This window comes from Mastigoproctus giganteus, chromosome 8 (genome assembly GCF_048544385.1).
Source record: "Mastigoproctus giganteus isolate SK-2022 chromosome 8, ASM4854438v1, whole genome shotgun sequence".
Classification (NCBI taxonomy): domain Eukaryota; kingdom Metazoa; phylum Arthropoda; class Arachnida; order Uropygi; family Thelyphonidae; genus Mastigoproctus; species Mastigoproctus giganteus.
The window spans coordinates 183,783,997-183,806,871 of NC_143582.1; the positions used below are offsets into that span (position 1 = coordinate 183,783,997).

General features: G+C 39.4%; 1 protein-coding gene across 2 annotated transcripts in view; it reads left to right on the forward strand.

The window, feature by feature from the left end:
- The window catches only part of LOC150082059 (NF-X1-type zinc finger protein NFXL1), a 252,064-nt gene that overhangs the window by 52,051 nt on the left and 177,138 nt on the right, over positions 1-22,875 (forward strand). For both annotated transcript variants that reach the window (XM_090379082.1, XM_090379083.1), the window contains exon 7: positions 21,180-21,341. In XM_090379082.1, coding sequence (XP_090235208.1) covers positions 21,180-21,341 — 162 coding nt within the window. The remainder of the gene's footprint in view (positions 1-21,179; positions 21,342-22,875) is intronic.

Below are 22,875 nucleotides of genomic sequence, written 5' to 3' on the forward strand. Positions count from 1 at the left end.
AAATGTTTGATGAACATGTAAATAGATTTATTCAATTTTTTATCTCATGTGCAGGAAAAATTACAAAAGTGTACAAAATTACAAATATTTCAAAATAACAAAAAGAGAGGAGGCAGGCATAAAGTCAACAAGTTTTACCTTTCTAGCATCGTAATGCCTAAATAACTTTCGAGCTGATAAGTATGCCGCTGCAGAATTGAGGGCTGTGGAGATTTAGAATTGGTTTTTTTTTTCCACTACATCACAAAATTTCTCTGCAGCTGCAGAATCGGCACTGGCGACTTCACCGCATACTTTAATATTGTGAAAACTAGCACGATGCTTGAAGCTATAAAACCACCCGTTGCTTGCCACCGAAACTTGGCTTGTGGTTCGCCCTATTTATCCTTAGTATCTTCGTAAATACTTCTTGCTTTTGCTTGAATGGCCACTGTACTCGGGGTACTTGCTTCTGAATCTGATTTTCCATCCATATTATTAATAACTTTTCCATCTTCGATACTATATCGAAGAACACTGTTTTTGTGATCACTGTTGATCTTAAATGTGTTGATCCTTTAACATGTTCGTTTATACCCTCACTGTCCTTTAAAATAGCATTCACTGTTGAAGCAGCGAGACATAATTCCCGTGCAATAGATGACAAATTTTGTCCTGCTTCGTACTTCTTAATCATTTTCTTCTTCATTTCTGAATCAATTTTGTTTCGTTTCCTAGCACTGCCACCACTTGCACTTTCCGTTCGCCATTGTAATAAGTAAATAGGAATGAAGAGAAGATTCTGAAAATTTATTTATGTTTTTTATATGATTTAAGATTTCAGTGAAGGGGAACTCTCATTTCACCATAATACCGTAACGTAAAACCCACAGAATTCCAGTTATCGGAATTATTGCAAATGCAATAAGATCGAGTTTACTACCCATTTATAATTAGATGCACTAATAGAGAAGCCCAATAAACCGAAAAGTGCAAATTGTTTTTATTGTTTTATGGTAGTGACCTCCAGAAACATGCTTTAGAAAAATATCACAAAGGTGTTCAAAATTGATTCTTATAACAGAACATATGATGAAAGGGCAGTGCAGTTTCCATTATAAAAATGACCTTTAGAGATAAATAACTTAGTTATATAGTGAAAATTTCAACTTCCGAGGTCTTGGAATGAATTACCAAAAAAAAAAAAAAAGAAAAAAAAAGAGTGCTATTGCAGTGGTTCCCAAACTACTGAGATCTATGGACCCTTTCAAAAATCAAAAAAAGTTTGAGGACCCCTATATATAACATATGCATATGTTATATATATGTATGGTCAACCACCATTTTGCGGACCCCTGTAACTGGTCTACTTGAATGGCCACTGTTCACAGACCCCCAGGGGTCTGTGAACCCCAGTTTGGGAAATGCTGTGCTATTGGGTTCACATTACGATATTTTCACAGTACCTCAATTTATTCCTACGGGATTCAAAATATATTTCCATGATATTTTTCAGTTTGCACTGGCTGGAAAAAACTTACGTAAAGTCGAATTTCCGTAAGTCGAGTATTACGTAAGTCAGGACGTGCCTGAAATTAGATTAGTCAAAAAAGATCTCTCCCTTAACAAAACTGCACTGTGATTGCCATATAACTGTTTTCCTTTCAAGATGATTCTTCATTACAGAAGTAATGCTGAATCATCTTGACAGGAACTGCCGTCCATTGTTTTCCCTGAACAGAATTACAAGTTTATAATTATTCACTTTGCTCTTTGATTCCCTCCCGTTTGTGAATAGGAGACATTTGCATATTACAATCAGTAGGGACCGTCCCTGAATCTAAGAATGCTCTTGTAATTATGACTAAAGACTTGGTTACCTCTTTTGCTGCTAATTTCAATATAAATGGATAGACCTGTCAGCCCGGGTGTCTTATTTACTTTTAGCTTCAGCAGTTTTTCTTCACTTTTCTTCTCAGTTATAACAAAATTATTAAGCTCCCAATTAGAATTTAATATGCTTGTGGTATCCTCATTCCTAACAACTTGTTCAATTATGAATATAAATTCAAAATTATTCATTTTGTTATCAATCTGAACAGGACCATCAACAGTTATTCCATTCATATATAGTTTACCAACCTTGTTTATCCTTTTGCTGTTAGCATAAGCAAAATTTTTTTGCTGTTTTTCTTTGCATTCTTATCCAAAGATTTCTTTAATATGCTGACTTAGCTTACTTAACCTCCTTAGTGACTTGATTGCAGAATAGTTTATATTTAATATAGGTTTCTGTGTCCCGTGATGATTTATAATCATCTCATGCATTTTTCTTCTTTGCCACTAGCCTCATCAGTTCGTGTGACATTTATTTATTTCTTAACCTTAAACATTGTCTCAGTTGGCATAAAAACTTTAGTAGTTTTACAGTTATGCCCCTGAACACTCTTCATTTAGAATTTGCACTTGTTAACATCATAAGTTAGTCCATTAAATTTAAAACTAAGACCAATGTAGTTACTTTTATGGAAGCAAAATACTTTTCCTTTGCCCTTGACAGTGGTTATATCCTTAAGTCATTCCCATCAATACACTATGATCACTGCTGCCTAGTGGTTCCATTATCTAGATTCGTAATGTATGAATTATCATTGCTGATAATCAGATCAAGAGTATTGCTCTCTCTTGTTGCCTCTCTAACCTGCTGGTGTAGTAAATAGTCATCCACCAAATCCAGAAAAGTTCTACTACTGTGTTAAGTGACAAACCCATAACATCTAGTCATTATCTAAAAAGTTAAAAGCTCCCATTAAAGACATTCTGATTTGTTGGCCCACTCTGTTTCTCTGTATAAGTTATTCACTGTTACTGCTCAGGGTCATTTGGCCTATAACAACTTCTCCTCTCATTTTTGTTTTCCCAGTGCTAATGTCATGCCAACTGACTCATCATTATCCTGGCAACCTATCATCTTGGTGCACTGCCTTAGATTCTGTATGCATCTTAACCAAGAGCATAAACTCCTCCTCCCTTCAATCCACTCTGTACACATGGGCATTGCCTATCGAATCATTGCTGGAAAAATACACCCAGGAGACATTCCTCTATATGCACTTCTGGAGGTGAAGAGACCCTCTCCTGGGTGGAATCAATTAATGCTATCCCTAGATGAAATCATTCATGAAGATGTAATTCAATCAGAGTCCCCCCAGCAAACTGAGATCAGAAAAAACAATCTGACTTATATAGGTCATACAGAGGAAGAACCAGTCAGTCCCCCAAGAAGTTGAAGAAGCAGTGAAATCGTTGAAGGGAAAATGCCCTGGCCATGACCTGGTGGAGGTGTTGAAGAGGGTTTGATCTGTGAGGCCCCAACTCATCCAAAATCTTCTAAATACTTGTCTACAAGATGGATGCTTCCTGAAAACTTGGAAAAATGTGAACCTTAAAATCCTGTTAAAGAATTCAGATAAGCCAGAACAATCACCTGCCTCAAACAGATCCATAGCCCTGCTGCCCATAATGGGGAAAGGACTTGAGAAAATAATTTCCACTAGATTCCAAACAACATATACAGGTAAGGGACTAGGATTCAGTTTGGCTTTACAAAGGGAAGGTCCACCGTACGTGCCATTAGGATAGTAGTGGACAAGGCATCAACTGCCAATACCAAATATGTCCTCGGCCTCTTCATGGACTTCAAAACGTCCTGGAGCGGCTTAGGGAATCTGGGGTCTCGGCCCAGATTTATGGATTAATTACTAGCCACTTCAAGGAAAGGTACCTTGCTGTAACCTTGGGGACCTGCATAGTCACCAGACTGGTCACCAGAGGCTGCCCTCAGGGATCCGTTCTAGGTCCTCTCTGCTGGAACACGGTCTTTGATGGGTGGCTGAAGAAGGAGCAGGAAAATGTCATCAAAGTGGCCTATGCAGGTGATCTGGCTGTTCTGCTTCTTGGCAGCTCAAGGAGGGATTTGGAGGACCTTATGAAAGATATCCTGGACCATTTTTCCAGCTGGTTGCTCTGTTCACAACCTTAACATCTCTATTCCCAAAACAAAGCAAGCATTACTTAGAGGAACCCTAAAACAGTCAATGATCAAGCCATCAAGATGGAGACCACGTATAAATATCTTGGCATTTTGCTGGACAGCAAGTTCATCCCGCATGCCAAGTATTTAGTAAAAAAAGATTAAGCAGGTTACGGAAAAACTAATCAGGATAACTAGGGCAGTCTGGGGCATCAAGCCTTCAACCCTCTGACTGTATTATGAATGCATCTTCATCCCCATTGCTTGTTATGCTGCAGTGTCTGGGGCCACAGAATCACCAACAGCCTTGTGAAGAAATAACTACTGCAAGTCCAAAGATTTTTCCTGCTTGCAATCTCAAGAGCCTGCAGAACAGTGTCCACAGTTGCACTCCAGATCATATGCTGCAAGTTACTGATCCAACACGAAGTAGCCTTCCACCATCTTCAATACTACAGAAGGAAGCGCCTCCCTGCAAGAAACAGACTACGCAATAAACGTGAACATGTCAACTAAAGAAGACAAGAGAATAATCGAAGAAATGATGAATGAATGGGAAAGGGAGTGAACTGTCTCGGCACTTGGAAGAACCACATATGAATTCCTACCAGAAGCTAAACTATTCGACAACCAATATGCTACATGGTTCAAGCCTGGACTTCACCTATCTTTTTTGCTAACCAGACATGGCAGTATAAACTCCAAATTGTACTCTCTTGGACTAACAGACTCTCTTCTCTTCCCCTGCCGATCGCCAGAGACAGTCAATCACCTAATCTTTCAATGCTATATTTATCGGGACCTACAAGATCAACTACAAATAATCACTGAAATAAATGACCAAGAAAATGTCAAAAATCTCATCTCGACTCCTCAAAGGTTCATCTAGTTTGCTGACTTTGCAGACAGCCTCTTCAAACGCAGGAGAAGAATCTTTACTACTCTAAACAGTACCTGGATGCAGTTGGACACCGAACTGGATGCTCACTAACAATGACAAAGACCACAGCACGACATCAAGCTGAAGAACCCTGATTGGAACCAAAAGGTTCCACAGTCCAAACTCTACTTTTCTCAATGGATGCCTCTCTCTTCCATCCCCTGCTGCCTAAAACTTTACTCCTCCCCTCCCTGCAACCTGACTTCTCCCACTGACATACAATCTTCCTTTCACTTTTTTTTTATTGGGACGGGGGGGAGAGAGGCTCCTCTCTGGAGGAACCTCTTCCTGGGCATACTGTCAGTGCAATGCGTGAACCCTGGTGTGCCTCCATGTGACGAAGGATGGGAGGCAGGGGCCAGTGAACAAACTTATTCTATGCCCCATGCCTGTGAAGACACCAGGAGATGGCAAACACTGAACAGAACAAATACACCCTACACATCCACATTTAGCACACTGCCGGCATTGGCACATCTTATACAGGGGCCTCCGTAGCCAGGTGGGAAGGAGCAGCAGTGCGTAGCACACTCTTCATGATTAGACCGGGGTTCGTGCCCGTCACCACCAAATACAGAGGATGCGGAAAGGTCAGGGAATGACCACCGCATATCCTGGAGCAATATGGCCTTAGTTGCTAATGCTCCTAAAAACCAAATAACAAACAAATCTTATACAGCTGCTACAGTGGCTAATGAGAGGAAACACTAGAGACCAACATGAAACATAAACACATTTTGACATTCTTGTACACATTGTACTCTCCATGTTCAAATTCTGCTTCCCTATGTCCTAATACCCTGCCTTAAATTTTGTATGCTTCGTACCCTGCCTTAGATTCTCTGTCTCAGTGGCACCATTATATCCTTATAATGTTTGCATCTGATGATAAAAATTCGACGAGGCTACTAGAGACGGTCGTGTTCCAAGCCGCTAAGTGGATTTTTCTTATTTATTGATTTGAAATTATTGTTTTTCTAAAACTTTTGATTTAAATTTAGTAGTATAACATTATTTTGTGATTTTCTGATTAACTTGGTGTATTTATTCTTTACTCGGCCTTGTAATTGCATAAAAGTATCGGTAAAGGTTTCCACGTGTTTCAACTCCGCTAGCGTTCGTAATTTTCCCGCCATTGTGTACGATAGTTGTATGCCGTACTAGATAGCGTTAGTTGAACTTCGTTAGCAGTTAAATTGTATGTTTAAATAAATACATATAACGACTTAGATTACAAACGTAATATAATTAATTATATTTAACATAATTAATAACATAACATAATTAATTATAATTAATTAATAAATTAATAGAATCATGACTCAGACCAGAGCAGCAAAGCAAAAGGCTCAAGCTAATGGAAGCGCTGTGGCTCAGAGCAGAACTGAGGGGGGCAGTTGTCCTCTGACTCACAGCCTTATAAAATGCACTGTTTGCTTGATGTTTGCAGAGCAATCGGGTACGGGACATGATACTGCCAAGGGGGATGTCTTTGTGTGTGTGCGCGATGCAAGGAGTGTATCGATATCAGGCAACAACTCGGCGTTCTTGTGGGCCTATATGAGAGCTTGAAGGACAGGGTGGATGCCCTCGAAGAAACTAAATTGAGGGGCCCATCAAGCTCTCAGCTGCCCACATCAACGCCAGAGCTTGCACTTGGGCATCACGTGACACAGAGACAACCCCCAAGGCAGAATGCGCTGGTCCCGAAGGAACTAGTAGTTGTTGGTGACTCTATTGTCAGGGAAACGGGGAACATGCTTTGTAAAAAAGATAGGTGGAACAGGACCAGGGTATGTCTGCCAGGGGCAAAGGTTGATGACGTTGTAGAGCGAATATCATCTTTTAAGGGCACAAAAGGTGATATAGTTGTACACGTTGGCACTAATAATATTAAGAGTAGGAGACCGGCAGAATTACTTAACAAGTACAGGTCACTGTTGAACAAAAGCCGAGAATTAGGGTTGAATTTGAAAGTGTCTGCAATTCTGCCCAGACACGATAGGAGGGAGTATATGATGAGAGCCTTGTCGATCAATTTGGCCCTGGAAAGATTGTGCAAGGCTCAAGGGGTAGAATTTTTTTCAGCCTGGACTGTACTTGTTAACAGGAGAGATTGCTTCTACAGGGATGGGATACACTTAAATAGAAAGGGTGCAAGAATATTTGCTGATGCTATCGAGGCAGTGTTAGGTGGGTCGGAAAACTGTTAGCTTGGGGGGAGACAAAGACCAATAGATTGACAGTAGCCACTGGCAGAGGTGAAAGAGATTCTTGCACTGCTTCTATTAGAATGAGCAGAACCCTGAAAAACAAGATGCATGGTATTTCAGAGACTGCTGGGAGCCATTGCATTACAAATAAACACATGGGTTGTGTTAGGGTAGCTAAGAATAGAAACAGGTGTAGGTATACTTGCGTGTACACCAATGCTAGGAGTTTAGTAAATAAATTTGATGAATTTGAGGTATTGCTCAAAACATCAAAGGCAGATATTGTTGGGATATCAGAGACGTGGTGTCACACAGATATAAGGGATGCAGAACTGCAATTTGGGGAGTACAACGTCTACAGAAAGGATAGACAGGATAGGAAGGGGGGAGGGGTTATGCTATTAGTTAAGAAACACATAAAAACCAAGGAAGTGAAGCCAGTCGACATCGCTGGACAGTGCAGTGTTGAGTCAGTTTGGTGTGACATAAGCATTGGGAGATCAAAATTGAGAGTAGGAGTGTGCTATAGGCCTAATGACTCTGATGAGTATAATAAGGAACTGTACAGGGAAATAGTGGGCCAGTAAATCAGAGAGTCTTATAATGGGAGATTTTAATTTCCCAGATATTGACTGGAATTTGGGGGCTGGTTACTCACACACTAGCAGGGCTTTTGTGGATTTATTGGATGATTGTTTTCTACATCAGCATGTTCAGGAGGCAACTAGAGGGAGTAATACTCTTGATTTGATTATCAGCAGTGATTCTTCATGCATTAAGAATCTGCAGATAAATGAACCACTAGGTGGCAGTGATCACAGTGTGCTGAAGTGGATTTACTGAAAGAGGTAACTACCATTAGGGGTAAAGGGAAGGGTTATTGCTTCCGTAAAGGCGACTACGATGGACTGAGACAGTATTTAAATTCTATACAGTGGGACCAACTGATGATGTTACCAACAGCAAATTCAAAATGGGAAGCATTCAAAGAACATATCTTGGAAGCTACTAGGCTTTACATACCAACTAAGAAATATTGTTCAAGGTTTAGGCCAAAATGGATGTCAGATGAACTAATGAGGCATATGGCAGAGAAGAAAAATGCATGGGATACTTACAAATTAACACATGACACAGAAGCCTATGATAGATACAAGTTGATATGCAACCAAGTTACAAAGGAGGTTAGGCAGGCGAAGGCAGATTACGAGAAATCCTTGGCAAGGGATGCAAAGAAAGACAGCAAAGAGTTCTTTACTTATGTAAACTCTAGAAGGAAGGGGATGAATCAGATTGGTCCACTTGATATTGATGGGTCAACTGTTGATGATCCTGCTCAGGTAGCTAACAAACTGAATGTATATTTTGCATCGACATTCACACATGAGGAGTTATTCAGCAAGGGGAATGCCAGAGGTGTATTCAACTCTAGCAGTAAGCTACAGAATCTTGAAATAACTGGGAGTAAAGTGGAGGAGAAACTGTTGAAGATAAACACAAGAAAGGCACCCGGGGTGGATGGGATCTATCCAGTTATATTAAAGGAGGCAGCAAAGGAAGTAAGCAAACCCTTAGCCATAATTATGAGAGCTTCCTTGGACTCAGGGGAGGTACCCATAGACTGGAAATGTGCAAATGTGACCCCAATTCACAAAGGAGGATCAAAGGCTGACACAAGTAACTATAGACCTGTGAGCTTAACTTCTGTTCCAGGAAAATTAATGGAGGCACTGGTTAAAGAAGCACTGCAGGATCATTTAGACAAGACTTCAGTTATAGCTCAGACACAGCATGGTTTTGTTAAGGGGAAGTCTTGCCTGACCAACTTGATTGGATACTATGATGCAGTCACAAAAGAACTGGATGCAGGGAATAACTTTGATATTATATACTTGGATCTTAGAAAGGCTTTTGATACTGTTGCACATGGAAGACTGCTACACAAATTGGAGCAGTGTGACATTGGAGGCAAATTGCTGCTATGGATAAAGGGGTGGTTGAGTGGGAGAAGACAGAGTGGTAATCAATGGACACTGCTCATCGTGGACTAATGTTATTAGTGGAGTCCCTCAGGGTTCAGTGTTGGGTCCATTATTGTTTTCTGTATTTATAAATGATATTGATGATGGTATATCAAGCTTAATATCCAAGTTTGCAGATGATACAAAGGTTGGCAGGGTTGTCAAGGACACTACTGACACTACACTGCTGCAACAGGATCTGGAAAGGTTGAGCAGATGGGCTGAGAGGGGGCAAATGAAGTTTAACATTGACAAATGTAAAGTACTACACATGGGAAACAGCAACCCCAGGGCAACGTATCAACTCTGTGGTACTACACTGACAGTGGTAGAGAATGAAAGGGACTTGGGGGTGATTGTGCAGGCAGATATGAAGTTCTCTGAGCAGTGCAGACGGGCTGCAAGAGTAGCTCATGGAGTATTGTCAATGATATACAGGAATTTTTCCAGCAGGGATAAGGAGGTGATTATTCCATTGTATAAGGCAATGGTCAGGCCACACCTAGAGTACTGTATACAGGTCTGGAGGCCTCATTTCAAGAAGGATGTAGAGCTGCTGGAACGAGTACAGAGAAGGGCAACAAGATTAGTGAATGGAACAAAAGGGTGCTCTTACGAGGAAAGGCTTAAGTTTTGCAAATTACAGTGTCTGGAGACTAGGCACCAGCGAGGTGATCTGATAGAGGTGTATAAAGCCTTGAATGGTTTAAGCATGCTCAATGCTGATGGGATTCTTCCTCTAGCTCAGAAAAATCACCTGAGAGGGCATAAATTCAAATTGAGGAAAGACAGATGTAGGATAGACGTGCGGAAATTTGCCTTTAGCCAGCGGGTGGTTGGTTGGTGGAACAGACTGCCATCCCTTGTGGTGGAGGTTGATAGCCTAAATAAGTTTAAGGCTCAGCTGGACAGGTATTTTGAATGAACAGAGGGGTGAAGTGGAAGTGGGTTTTTTTTTTTTTTTTTTTTTTTGGCTGATGCTGCATAAGCTTGCTTTCTTGCATCAAATGCCTCTGCTAATGCTAATGACCTAACCAGTACTTGAAATTTATCAGATATATTTACTATGCCCCTGGTATTAGTATATGAGGAAGTATATATGTGCCTGTTTTTGTTTTTAGTAACCCTAACATAGCCCATTTATTTACTTGTCCCATGAGCAATCACACACCTTGCTTTCCATTCTTCTGCATGTTCCAAAAAATGCAATCCAAGAATCAGTTTCACTTCTGCCTGTGGCTGCCATTAAACTGTTAGTTTGTATATCCCCCTAAATTAGAAGTTCTTCCATCCACTTAACCATGTCTTCAGTAGCATCAGCAAATATTCTTGCACCCTTTCTACATTTCTATTTAAGTGTATTTTATCTGTAAAAGTGGCGCCTCCGTAGCCAGGTGGGAAGGAGCAGTAGTGCGTAGCACGCACTTCTTGATTAGACCGGGGTTTGAACCCGTCGCCACCAAATACGGAGGATGCGGAAAGGTCAGGGAATGACCGCCGCATATTCCCGGAGCAATATGGCCTTAGTTGCTAATGCTCCTAAAAAAAAAAAACCAAACCAAACCAAATCTGTAAAAGTCTCTCCTGTTAACAAGTACAGACTATCCTGTAGTCACAATAAGAAATGTTCAAATTAAATGGTCATTTTAAGCTGTTTCAAAGATATTATTATACCAGTGACCATCATTACTTACCTCTTTAGAAGAAGTAATTAGTGCTTAGGTAGACCTCTCCTCTCGTGATAATCACACCTTACAGATTTGCGCCTCCGTAGCCAGGTGGGCAGGAGCAGCAGCGCGTAGCACACACTTCTTGATTAGACTTGGGTTCGAGTCCGTGACCACCAAATACAGAGGATGCAGAAAGGTCAGAGAATGACCACCGCATATCCCCTGAGCAATATGGCCTTAGTTGCTAATGCTCTTAAAAACCAAATAACAACAACCTTACAGATTCGGTAATACACCCACATACACAGTGGCAGACAAAAAAACTTCATCACTTGTGAATTTTGTAAATATTGTGTTTTGCACTGCATTGTGGGTTGCAGAAATGTTTGAAATGAAATGTATTTGTTAGATCGGATATATATCTCTGTGAATGAAATTCAATAAAAATACTCCACCTGATATACCTAATTGCCATAAATATCTTCCCAAAGGGTAAAATACATAATTAATGGAAATATGAGAAATCATGTAAATGGCAATTATGACAACTAAACATACATTTTATTGCATTTACATGTACAAACTGAAATGACATGTTAACATAATAGTATTATATATTGTAAATCAGCAAAATAAGTCCTCAGTATTTTGTTGTTCCTCGTCGAGCTGCAATTACGGCCTTGCAATGATCTGGCATAGAGTTATTCAACTTCTGGATATATGATTGCCCAATTTCGTGGTACCACACCCTTACATTGCTCTCCTGCAGCTGAATCTTACTTGTTGGTTTCTTCTGAGCAATTTTAGATGACATTATGTACCCGAAATTTTCAATAGGGTTCAAATCTGAACTGTTGCTGGGCAGTCCAACACTGTAATGCCAGCATTTCTTAGGTATGACTGCACCTTAAGGGAGAAAAACAAGGGAAAACATTGGTGTAAGTATGTTTTAAGCCTTGTGAGACAAGAAAACAAACTCATTAAATCTGAATAGCATAAACTTACCAATTTTGCTGTGTGGCAAGCCCCTGAATCCTATTGAAAAAAAATGCAGTTTTGGACGTCTGTGTGGTGATCCCTAATAATGGGTTTTAGGCACTCCTCCAAGATAGCACTGTTCCATTAATAACCTTAATTCATCCCACCCCTTTGCTTGTTATGCATCCCCAGACCATGTCACCAGCAGGGAACTTTACAGTTGATGTTATGCAGTCAGGATGATATGCTCCAATTTTCATCTTCTGACATATTGCTTCCTATCCAAGCCATGCAGGTTGAATTTCGATTCGTCAGAAAAGATGACAGTGTCCCATTGCTCTTTTTCCCATGAAGCATGCATTTTAGTCCAAGCAATCACTTCTTCCTCATTTGTTTTCATCCTTCTTGGGCCGATAGGCATGCAGATCATATTCCAAAAGCCGTCTTTGGAGGATGCGGAAAGGTCAGGGAATGACCACCGCATATCCCCGGAGCAATATGGCCTTAGTTATGCTCCTAAAAACCAAACAACCATCTTTGGATAGTTTGTGCACTTGTTTCAACACCAGAGGCCATCTCAAAGTCCAGTTTTATATCAGGAGCACTAGCATGGCGACTACGTAGGCATAGCCGTTTCAAATATCAATCTTGGGAAGGTGTAGTCACTCTCTTACAGCCTGGTCCAGGTCTTCTCTTCACATCATCAGTTTGACGCTTTAATTTCAGTACCCAGGATACTGTTGACTGGTGACAGCCTATTTTATCAGCAATAGCACACGCAGAAAGCCCTTCCTTGGACAGAGCAACAGCTACACTTATTTTTCTTGGTGTCAACTGAACATATGGAGCCATGCTTACACCTCCGCAAAACAGGATACTAATGAGCATGTATACCCTTCTAATGCCGTATTTATAGAAATGGCTGATGCAATACATTGCAATTACTGTCTGGTGCAATAGAAGTATTATCTGACGCAATACCTATGCTTTGTGACAAACAAAATGACTATAATCAAACAATATCTTATACGTTTCACTACAAATGTTACTTTTTTTAAGGTGATGCAGTTTTTTTGCCCGCCACCATGTGTATATATATATGTATATATATATATATATATTTTTTTTTTTTAATTTATTTATTATTATTTTTTTTTTGAAATGTCAATACAACGAGCAATAATTTTTAAACTTTTCCTAGCCAATCTTTTCAGGAACTTCAAATTTCAATTATACTTCTTTATTTAACTCCTTGCTTCTGCCATTTGTGTTTACTATTATACAAAAGATTAAAATGAGTTTACCTCATCCATCATTATTCTGGCCTTCATAAGTGTTAATGTTATATTTATTTTACCATGAGATGAAATAATTTTGCTTAATAATACAGTTTCCCCTTTTTTTAAATAACCAGTTCAAACTTATCAATGTGTGACTTAACAGTATTTAATGTAAAAAATTCTCTCTCAAATCACCAGCAAATTAGCATTAGCAGAGGCATATGATGCAAGAAAGCAAGCTTATGCAGCATTGGGCAAAAAAAACCCTTCCATGTCACCTACTCATTCGCTCCAAAAGTTTGTGCAGTTCTTCCTTGAATTTATTTAAACTATCAGATTTCACAACAGATCAAAGTATGTTCCAATCTCCTGGTACATAATAGCCTTAGATGCTAATATGACAATAAAATCATAATAAAAAAAAAAAAGTATGCTTCATTAATCAACCACCCGCTGGCTAAAGCTGTACTTATACACCTCAGTCAGATCACCTGCAAGGTGATCTGACTGACGTGTATAAGTCTTTGAAAGGTGCCTAGTGTCCAGATGATGTAGTTTGCACAACTTAAGCCATTTCTTGGTAAATGCAATCCTTTGGTCCCCTCACCAATCTCGTTGGTTTTTCTCTGCACTCGTCCCAGCAGCTCTACATCCTTTCTAAATGGGGCCTCCAGACCTGTACATGCTACTCAAGATGTGGCCTGCCATTGCCTTATAACAAAGAGATAATCACCTCCTTATCCCTGCTAGCAAAATTCCTTTATATCACTCACAAGACCCAATGATCTGCTCTGGTAGCCTGTCTACACTGCTCAGAAAACTTCAGATCTGACTGCACAATTACTCCAAGGAAAGATTCATTCTCTATTACCCTGAGTATAGTTCTTTACAGTTGGTACGTTACTCTAGGGTTACTACTATCCATATGCAGTACTTTGCATTTATCAATGTTAAACTTCAGCTGCCACCTCTCAGCCCATCTACCCAACTTTTCTAGATCCTGTGCAGAAGCATACTATCATTACTGTCATTAACAACCCTCTCAACATTTGTAACATCTGCAAACTTAGACATTAAGCCTAATATACCCTCATCACTATCATTGACAAATATAGAAAACAACAATGGGCCCAACACTGCAAACCCTGGGAACTCCACTAATAACATTAGTCCACAAAGAGCAGTGTCCATTGATTACCACTCTGTCTTCTCCCACTCAACCATCCCTTTTCTCATAGCAACAACTTGTCCCTAATGCCTTACTGCTCCAATTTGTACAGCAGTTTTTCATGTGCAACAATATCAATAGCTTTCCTGAAATTTAAGTATATGATATCAAAATTATTTTTTGCATTTAGGTCCTTTATGGCCAAATCGTAGTATCCAATTAAATTGGTCAGACATGATTTCCTCTTAACGAACCCATGCTGTGTCTGAACTATAACTGCGGTCTTGTCTAGATGATACTGCAATGCTTCTTTAATCAGTGACTCCATTATTTTCCCCAAAACAATAGTTAAACTACGAGGACCATGGTTATTTTTCGCCCTTTGATCCCCTTTGTGAATTGGGGATACATTTACACATCTCCAGTCCATGGGAACCTCCTCTTAATCTCCTCCCCAGAGATGCTCTCATAATAAATGCTAAGGGTTTGCTTACTTCCTCTGCCACCTCCTTTAATGTAACTGGATAGATCCCATCTGAACTATAACTGTGGTCTTGTCTAGATGATACTGCAATGCTTCTTTAATCAATGACTCCATTGTTTTCCCCAAAACAATAGTTAAACTAAGAGGACCATGATTATTTTTCACCCTTTGATCCCCTTTGTGAATTGGGGATACATTTACACATCTCCAGTCCATGGGAACCTCCTCTTAATCCAGAGATGCTCTCGTAATAATGGCTAAGGGTTTGCTTACTTCCTCCGCCACCTCCTTTAATGTAACTGGATAGATCCCATCCACCCCAGGTGTCTTTTTTATGTTTGAATTCAACAATTTCTCTTTCACTTTGCTCTCCGTTATTACAAAATCATTTGGCTCCTTATTAGAGTTTAATAAGCTGCTCTCCACTTCTCTACAGAATTCCTCATCTGTGAATGTAGATGCAAAATAGTCATTGATTGTCAGCTACCTGAGTAGGATCGTCAACAGTCGATATCAAGCTGATCAATCTGATTCATCCCCTTCTAGAGTTTCCGTACGTAAAGACGTCTGCTGTTTTTCTTTGCATCCTCTGCGAAAGATTTCCTGTTATCTGCCTATGCTTGCCCAACCTCCTTTGTGACTTGATTACAGACTAGCTTATATACCATAGGCTTCTGTGCTTCCTGATAATTTATATGTATCCCATGCATTTTTCTTCTCTGCCACAAATCTCATTAGTTCATCTGACATACATTTAGGTGTATTTTTTTGTTCATCTGACATACATTTAGGTGTACCTTGAACAGTTTCTTAGTTGGTATGAAAAGCCTAATAGATTCCAAGATTAATTCCTTGAATGCTTCCCATTTAGAATTTGGTGTTGGTAATATCATCAGTTGGTCCCACTATATAGAATTTAAATACTGTCTAATACCTCTGTATTCACCTTTACGAAAGCAAAAGTCCTTCCCCTTAACCCTTATGGTAGTTACATCTTGAACTAATTCCCACATCAGTACGCTGTCATTCAGTGGTTCATTTATCTGCAGATTCTTAATTCATGAATAATCCTGCTGATGATCAGATCAAGAATATTACTCCCTCTGGTTGCCTCTCAAACATGCTGCTATAGAAAACAATCATCTAATAAATCCACAAAAGTCTACTAGTGTGAGAGCGGCCTACAAACAAGTCAATATCTGGGGTGTTAAAATCTTCCATTATGAGACATTCTGTTATACTTCCTCACTCTATTTCTCTGTACAGTTGTTAGTTATACTAATCAGTCATAGGCCTATAACACACTCCTACACTCATTTTTTCTTTCCCAGTGCTTATGTCACACCAAACTGACTCAACATTGCACTCCCCACCCATGTCAACTGGATGCACTGCTTTAGATTTCGTGTTTCTTAATTAACATCATAATCCCTCCTCCCTTCCTATCCTGTGCCATTTCTGTACACATTGTACTCCTCAAATTCAAATTCTGCATTCCTTATTTCTGTGTGATATTCCATGTCTCTGATATTTCCAGGCTGCTGCACATTCCAGTAGAAGCAGTGCAAGAATCACTTTCGCCTCTGCCACGACTACTGTTCATATATTAGTCTGTGAATTCCCGCAAGTTAGCAGTTTTACAACCCACCTGTCACTGCCTCGATAGCATCTGCAAATATTCTTGCACTCTTTCTATTTAAGTGTATCCCATCCCTGTAAAAGCAGGCTCTTCTGTTAACAAGCACAGACCACGCTGAGAAACATTCTACCCCATGAGCCTTGCACGATCTCTCCAGGGCCGAATTGATTGACAAGTCTCCCATCATATACTCCCTCCTGTTGTTTCTAGTGCAAACACTTCCAAATTTAACCTTAACTCAGACTTTTTTTTCAACATTGACATGTACTTGTTAATTAAGTCTACAGATCTATTCATATCATTTGTGCCAACAGGTACAACAATATCACCCTTTGTGCTCTTTAAAAGATGATATCTGCTCTACAACATCATCAACTTTTGCTCCTGGCAGACATACTCTAGTCCTATTCCACCTATCCTTTTTGCACAATATATTTCCTTGACAATAGTCACTGACAGCAACTAGCTCCTGTGGGACTAGTGTATTCTGCCGTGGGGATTGCCGCTGTTTTCCTATTTTAAATCCTTTAGCATTAGCATTAGTAGAGGCATTTGATGCAAGAAAGCAAGCTTATGCAGCATCAGCCAAAAAAAAAAAAAAAAAAAAAAAAAACCCACTTCCACTTCACCCCTCTGTTCGTTCAAAATACCTGTCCAGCTGAGCCTTAAACTTATTTAGGCTATCAACCTCCACCACAAGGGATGGCAGTCTGTTCCACCAACCAACCACCCGCTGGCTAAAGGCAAATTTCCGCACGTCTATCCTACATCTGTCTTTCCTCAATTTGAATTTATGCCCTCTCAGGTGATTTTTCTGAGCTAGAGGAAGAATCCCATCAGCATTGAGCATGCTTAAACCATTCAAGGCTTTATACACCTCTATCAGATCACCTCGCTGGTGCCTAGTCTCCAGACACTGTAATTTGCAAAACTTAAGCCTTTCCTCGTAAGAGCACCCTTTTGTTCCATTCACTAATCTTGTTGCCCTTCTCTGTACTCGTTCCAGCAGCTCTACATCCTTCTTGAAATGAGGCCTCCAGACCTGTATACAGTACTCTAGGTGTGGCCTGACCATTGCCTTATACAATGGAATAATCACCTCCTTATCCCTGCTGGAAAAATTCCTGTATATCATTGACAATACTCCATGAGCTACTCTTGCAGCCCGTCTGCACTGCTCAGAGAACTTCATATCTGCCTGCACAATCACCCCCAAGTCCCTTTCATTCTCTACCACTGTCAGTGTAGTACCACAGAGTTGATACGTTGCCCTGGGGTTGCTGTTTCCCATGTGTAGTACTTTACATTTGTCAATGTTAAACTTCATTTGCCCCCTCTCAGCCCATCTGCTCAACCTTTCCAGATCCTGTTGCAGCAGTGTAGTGTCAGTAGTGTCCTTGACAACCCTGCCAACCTTTGTATCATCTGCAAACTTGGACATTAAGCTTGATATACCATCATCAATATCATTTATAAATACAGAAAACAATAATGGACCCAACACTGAGCCCTGAGGGACTCCACTAATAACATTAGTCCACGATGAGCAGTGTCCATTGATTACCACTCTCTGTCTTCTCCCACTCAACCACCCCTTTATCCATAGCAGCAATTTGCCTCCAATGTCACACTGCTCCAATTTGTGTAGCAGTCTTCCATGTGCAACAGTATCAAAAGCCTTTCTAAGATCCAAGTATATAATATCAAAGTTATTCCCTGCATCCAGTTCTTTTGTGACTGCATCATAGTATCCAATCAAGTTGGTCAGGCAAGACTTCCCCTTAACAAAACCATGCTGTGTCTGAGCTATAACTGAAGTCTTGTCTAAATGATCCTGCAGTGCTTCTTTAACCAGTGCCTCCATTAATTTTCCTGGAACAGAAGTTAAGCTCACAGGTCTATAGTTACTTGTGTCAGCCTTTGATCCTCCTTTGTGAATTGGGGTCACATTTGCACATTTCCAGTCTATGGGTACCTCCCCTGAGTCCAAGGAAGCTCTCATAATTATGGCTAAGGGTTTGCTTACTTCCTTTGCTGCCTCCTTTAATATAACTGGATAGATCCCATCCACCCCGGGTGCCTTTCTTGTGTTTATCTTCAACAGTTTCTCCTCCACTTTACTCCCAGTTATTTCAAGATTCTGTAGCTTACTGCTAGAGTTGAATACACCTCTGGCATTCCCCTTGCTGAATAACTCCTCATGTGTGAATGTCGATGCAAAATATTCATTTAGTTTGTTAGCTACCTGAGCAGGATCATCAACAGTTGACCCATCAATATCAAGTGGACCAATCTGATTCATCCCCTTCCTTCTAGAGTTTACATAAGTAAAGAACTCTTTGCTGTTTTTCTTTGCATCCCTTGCCAAGGATTTCTCGTAATCTGCCTTCGCCTTCCTAACCTCCTTTGTAACTTGGTTGCATATCAACTTGTATCTATCATAGGCTTCTGTGTCATGTGTTAATTTGTAAGTATCCCATGCATTTTTCTTCTCTGCCATATGCCTCATTAGTTCATCTGACATCCATTTTGGCCTAAACCTTGAACAATATTTCTTAGTTGGTATGTAAAGCCTAGTAGCTTCCAAGATATGTTCTTTGAATGCTTCCCATTTTGAATTTGCTGTTGGTAACATCATCAGTTGGTCCCACTGTATAGAATTTAAATACTGTCTCAGTCCATCGTAGTCGCCTTTACGGAAGCAATAACCCTTCCCTTTACCCCTAATGGTAGTTACCTCTTTCAGTAAATCCCACTTCAGCACACTGTGATCACTGCCACCTAGTGGTTCATTTATCTGCAGATTCTTAATGCATGAAGAATCACTGCTGATAATCAAATCAAGAGTATTACTCCCTCTAGTTGCCTCCTGAACATGCTGATGTAGAAAACAATCATCCAATAAATCCACAAAAGCCCTGCTAGTGTGTGAGTAACCAGCCCCCAAATTCCAGTCAATATCTGGGAAATTAAAATCTCCCATTATAAGACTCTCTGATTTACTGGCCCACTCTATTTCCCTGTACAGTTCCTTATTATACTCATCAGAGTCATTAGGCCTATAGCACACTCCTACTCTCAATTTTGATCTCCCAATGCTTATGTCACACCAAACTGACTCAACACTGCACTGTCCAGCGATGTCGACTGGCTTCACTTCCTTGGTTTTTATGTGTTTCTTAACTAATAGCATAACCCCTCCCCCCTTCCTATCCTGTCTATCCTTTCTGTAGACGTTGTACTCCCCAAATTGCAGTTCTGCATCCCTTATATCTGTGTGACACCACATCTCTGATATCCCAACAATATCTGCCTTTGATGTTTTGAGCAATACCTCAAATTCATCAAATTTATTTACTAAACTCCTAGCATTGGTGTACACGCAAGTATACCTGCACCTGTTTCTATTCTTAGCTACCCTAACACAACCCATGTGTTTATTTGTACCGCAATGGCTCCCAGCAGTCTCTGAAATACCATGCATCTTGTTTTTCAGGCTTCTGCTCATTCTAATAGAAGCAGTGCAAGAATCTCTTTCACCTCTGCCAGTGGCTACTGTCAATCTATTGGTCTTTGTCTCCCCCCAAGCTAGCAGTTTTCCGACCCACCTAACACTGCCTCGATAGCATCAGCAAATATTCTTGCACCCTTTCTATTTAAGTGTATCCCATCCCTGTAGAAGCAATCTCTCCTGTTAACAAGTACAGTCCAGGCTGAAAAAAATCCTTCAAGGGCATCCCACAGGAACTTCATAGAAATATGAAAAATATAACTTTCATAGAAATCGGTGTGGAAGTTGTGGCTATGATAAATTCTTAATCCTAATTATAAACATTAATATACAGAAAGGAAAACTTCTTGGAAGTATTACTGTTATAGTCATTACATATCTTTCAGTAGAATTTCATATCTCTTTTTTTAATTACTTGCAGCAACTCTGCTTAGGGTGAAGAGGGTAAAACGTGAAATAGCTTAAGTCAGCCCATCTGCATTGAATCAGAATTTAGTACTGCACTTGTTCGATCCTTATATCCATGGCCATAGAATGCTACAGGCATAAAACATTACTTAATTTTACCTGTTTTTACCTGATAATTATTTGAAAATGACATTGTTACAGTTTCTCTTTTCAGTGTGTGTTTGATCAGATAAAAAATTTTAATTTCTATTGGCCGGAACACTATAAACACCTAAATTTTGTATCTAAATATTAACCAATGAAGTGGAAAAATTCCAATATATCCATAGGTATCAGTATTTGTCTCACTCAATCATAGGAATAAAAAAATGTTTCTTGAGTATATAATTGTTGCTGTTCCTAGTCAAGTCTTGCTGCATTCATGAATGTTGAGCAATAATTATAGGTTAATAAAATTAACCTATAACATTTTTAAGTCAGGTTAATAAAATTATTTTTGTATTTTCTAAAGATTAGTGTTTTCCAAAGGCCGGTACCAGATTGCAAACAACAGTTTGTGAAACACTGCTCTTCAGAGTCATATACATCCTACACCTCAGCATTCATTAAAGGGGGGGGTCATTTGCTTGCTGCCTTGGATTTTCTAAACTTCAGATGCCAAACTGTTGACATTCTTTCCATAATGAACTTATACAATACAGCTGGATATTTCTTATTAGTTTTCTGTCGCTGATACAACAAAAGATAAATTTAGAAACATGATTCCATCTATCAAGTTCTCTTTCAAAGAATTATTTTTAATATGCACATGTGTTTTACGAGTGCTTGATTTATTTTTATTTTTTATAATCCTAGGACCTTGTCCTCTCTGCCCTAAAACCATTCAGTCATCGTGCTATTGTAATAAAGGAAAGCCTCTAACACGCCGTTGCAGTGCTCGAGAATGGTCATGTGGACAAAAATGTGGTGGTCTTTTGTCTTGTGGAGAGCATAGATGTGATCAACCTTGCCATGGAGGTATTTATTATGGAGTATATCTTTATGGGTTTAAATAGAATGCTATACATTTGTATTAGGTGTCAAGGGTCTAGAGAAATAAGGTTTTTGGTTTGTTCATTCTGAGTTATAATTAGTATAACTAAAACGACAATGTTTTTAACTACAGGGCAACAGTCTGAAATTTTTTTATTTCAACTTTGAAGACATTAAAAGTCCATGATTTATTTATTTGTTTATTCAGTTATTACATCAACATCCTGACACAGCTTAAGGAGCTAGAAAGGTCTCTCTGCTATGTACATGAATTACAATTAGAATTAACAACTGATTTAAATAAATTTAAATGTAAACACTTGTGTACTTGGAAGTGTTTGTGAGAAAAAGATTAAGAGTGTTGGCTGTGTAGTTAGGATTATCTGGTATTCTGACAGGTAAATGTACAATTTGTGCAAGGTCATTAGTAATTGCAAAAGTCTCAGCATCTCGACCAGCTAGGTCTGTGTGACTAGAAAAATGAAGCCAGCTGTGTTGTGAACATTAAAATCACTAAGGAAAATTACTTCACTCTCAGGAATGTTGGTCTGGAGAAAGTCAAGATTCAAAGAAAGGTAGTTGAAGAATTCTAAATGATTATTGGAATTGGGAAGTCAGTAGTGGCAAGAAATGATTTTGACAGAATGGGTTAGAGAGTTTTAAGCCAGAGAAGATCGAAAGAAAAAGGAGGTTCCAAATTACTAAGTGTCTCACAGTGAATATCAGGGCTGACATATGCACAAGTACCACCTTCGAAGCAAAAGGAATCATACAGTGTATAATTAGGACAACTGAAATGAGCAGCTCTTGAATCAACCAATAATTGGTATTCTGTCAGAAAAAGCAAGTGGTCCTTAGCCAAGTGGAAATGGACATCATTGAGATTGGAACTAAGACCACCTGTATTTGTGAAATGAATGAGGAAGTATTTGGGAAGATTAGGTTTGCAGTTAAGTTTGTTCTATTATTTTGACTATTTGTGATGTATTCAGAAGAGGGTGGAGGGGCACATTGTATGAAGTAACTGTTGATTTAAATGAGAAGTATCCAAATGGCTGCATTGTCTAGAAAAGTCATCTCAATTTTCTAGAAACTCTGCAGAATTACAATATACAAGGTGATGTTCTTATTTGCAAAATGTTAGTGTTGTATAGATTTAAAGACTAGATCTGTGAATGTTACTGCTCACAAACCTTTCATCATACAAGTTTAATGCATGATGATAGTACAAGTATGTATTATGTGATGAATGCTCTGATTGCTGCAGTGGTGTCATTGCTCAGAGCGAGTAACCTCTGAAAGACTATAAAAGGGTTTTGTGTATCAACAAACCTCGATATATGCTTAATACGTTGAGCAAAAGGCAAATCATGAGTGTTTGCTATTAGTTTGAATTTAAGTTGAATTAAGTTGACACTTCAATTATATGGAATGAAATGTACACTTTGTTATACTCAAAATGTAGACTTGAATTAATGTGAAATAGCTGTGGCCGACCGGGCTAGCCGGATGGGTAAAG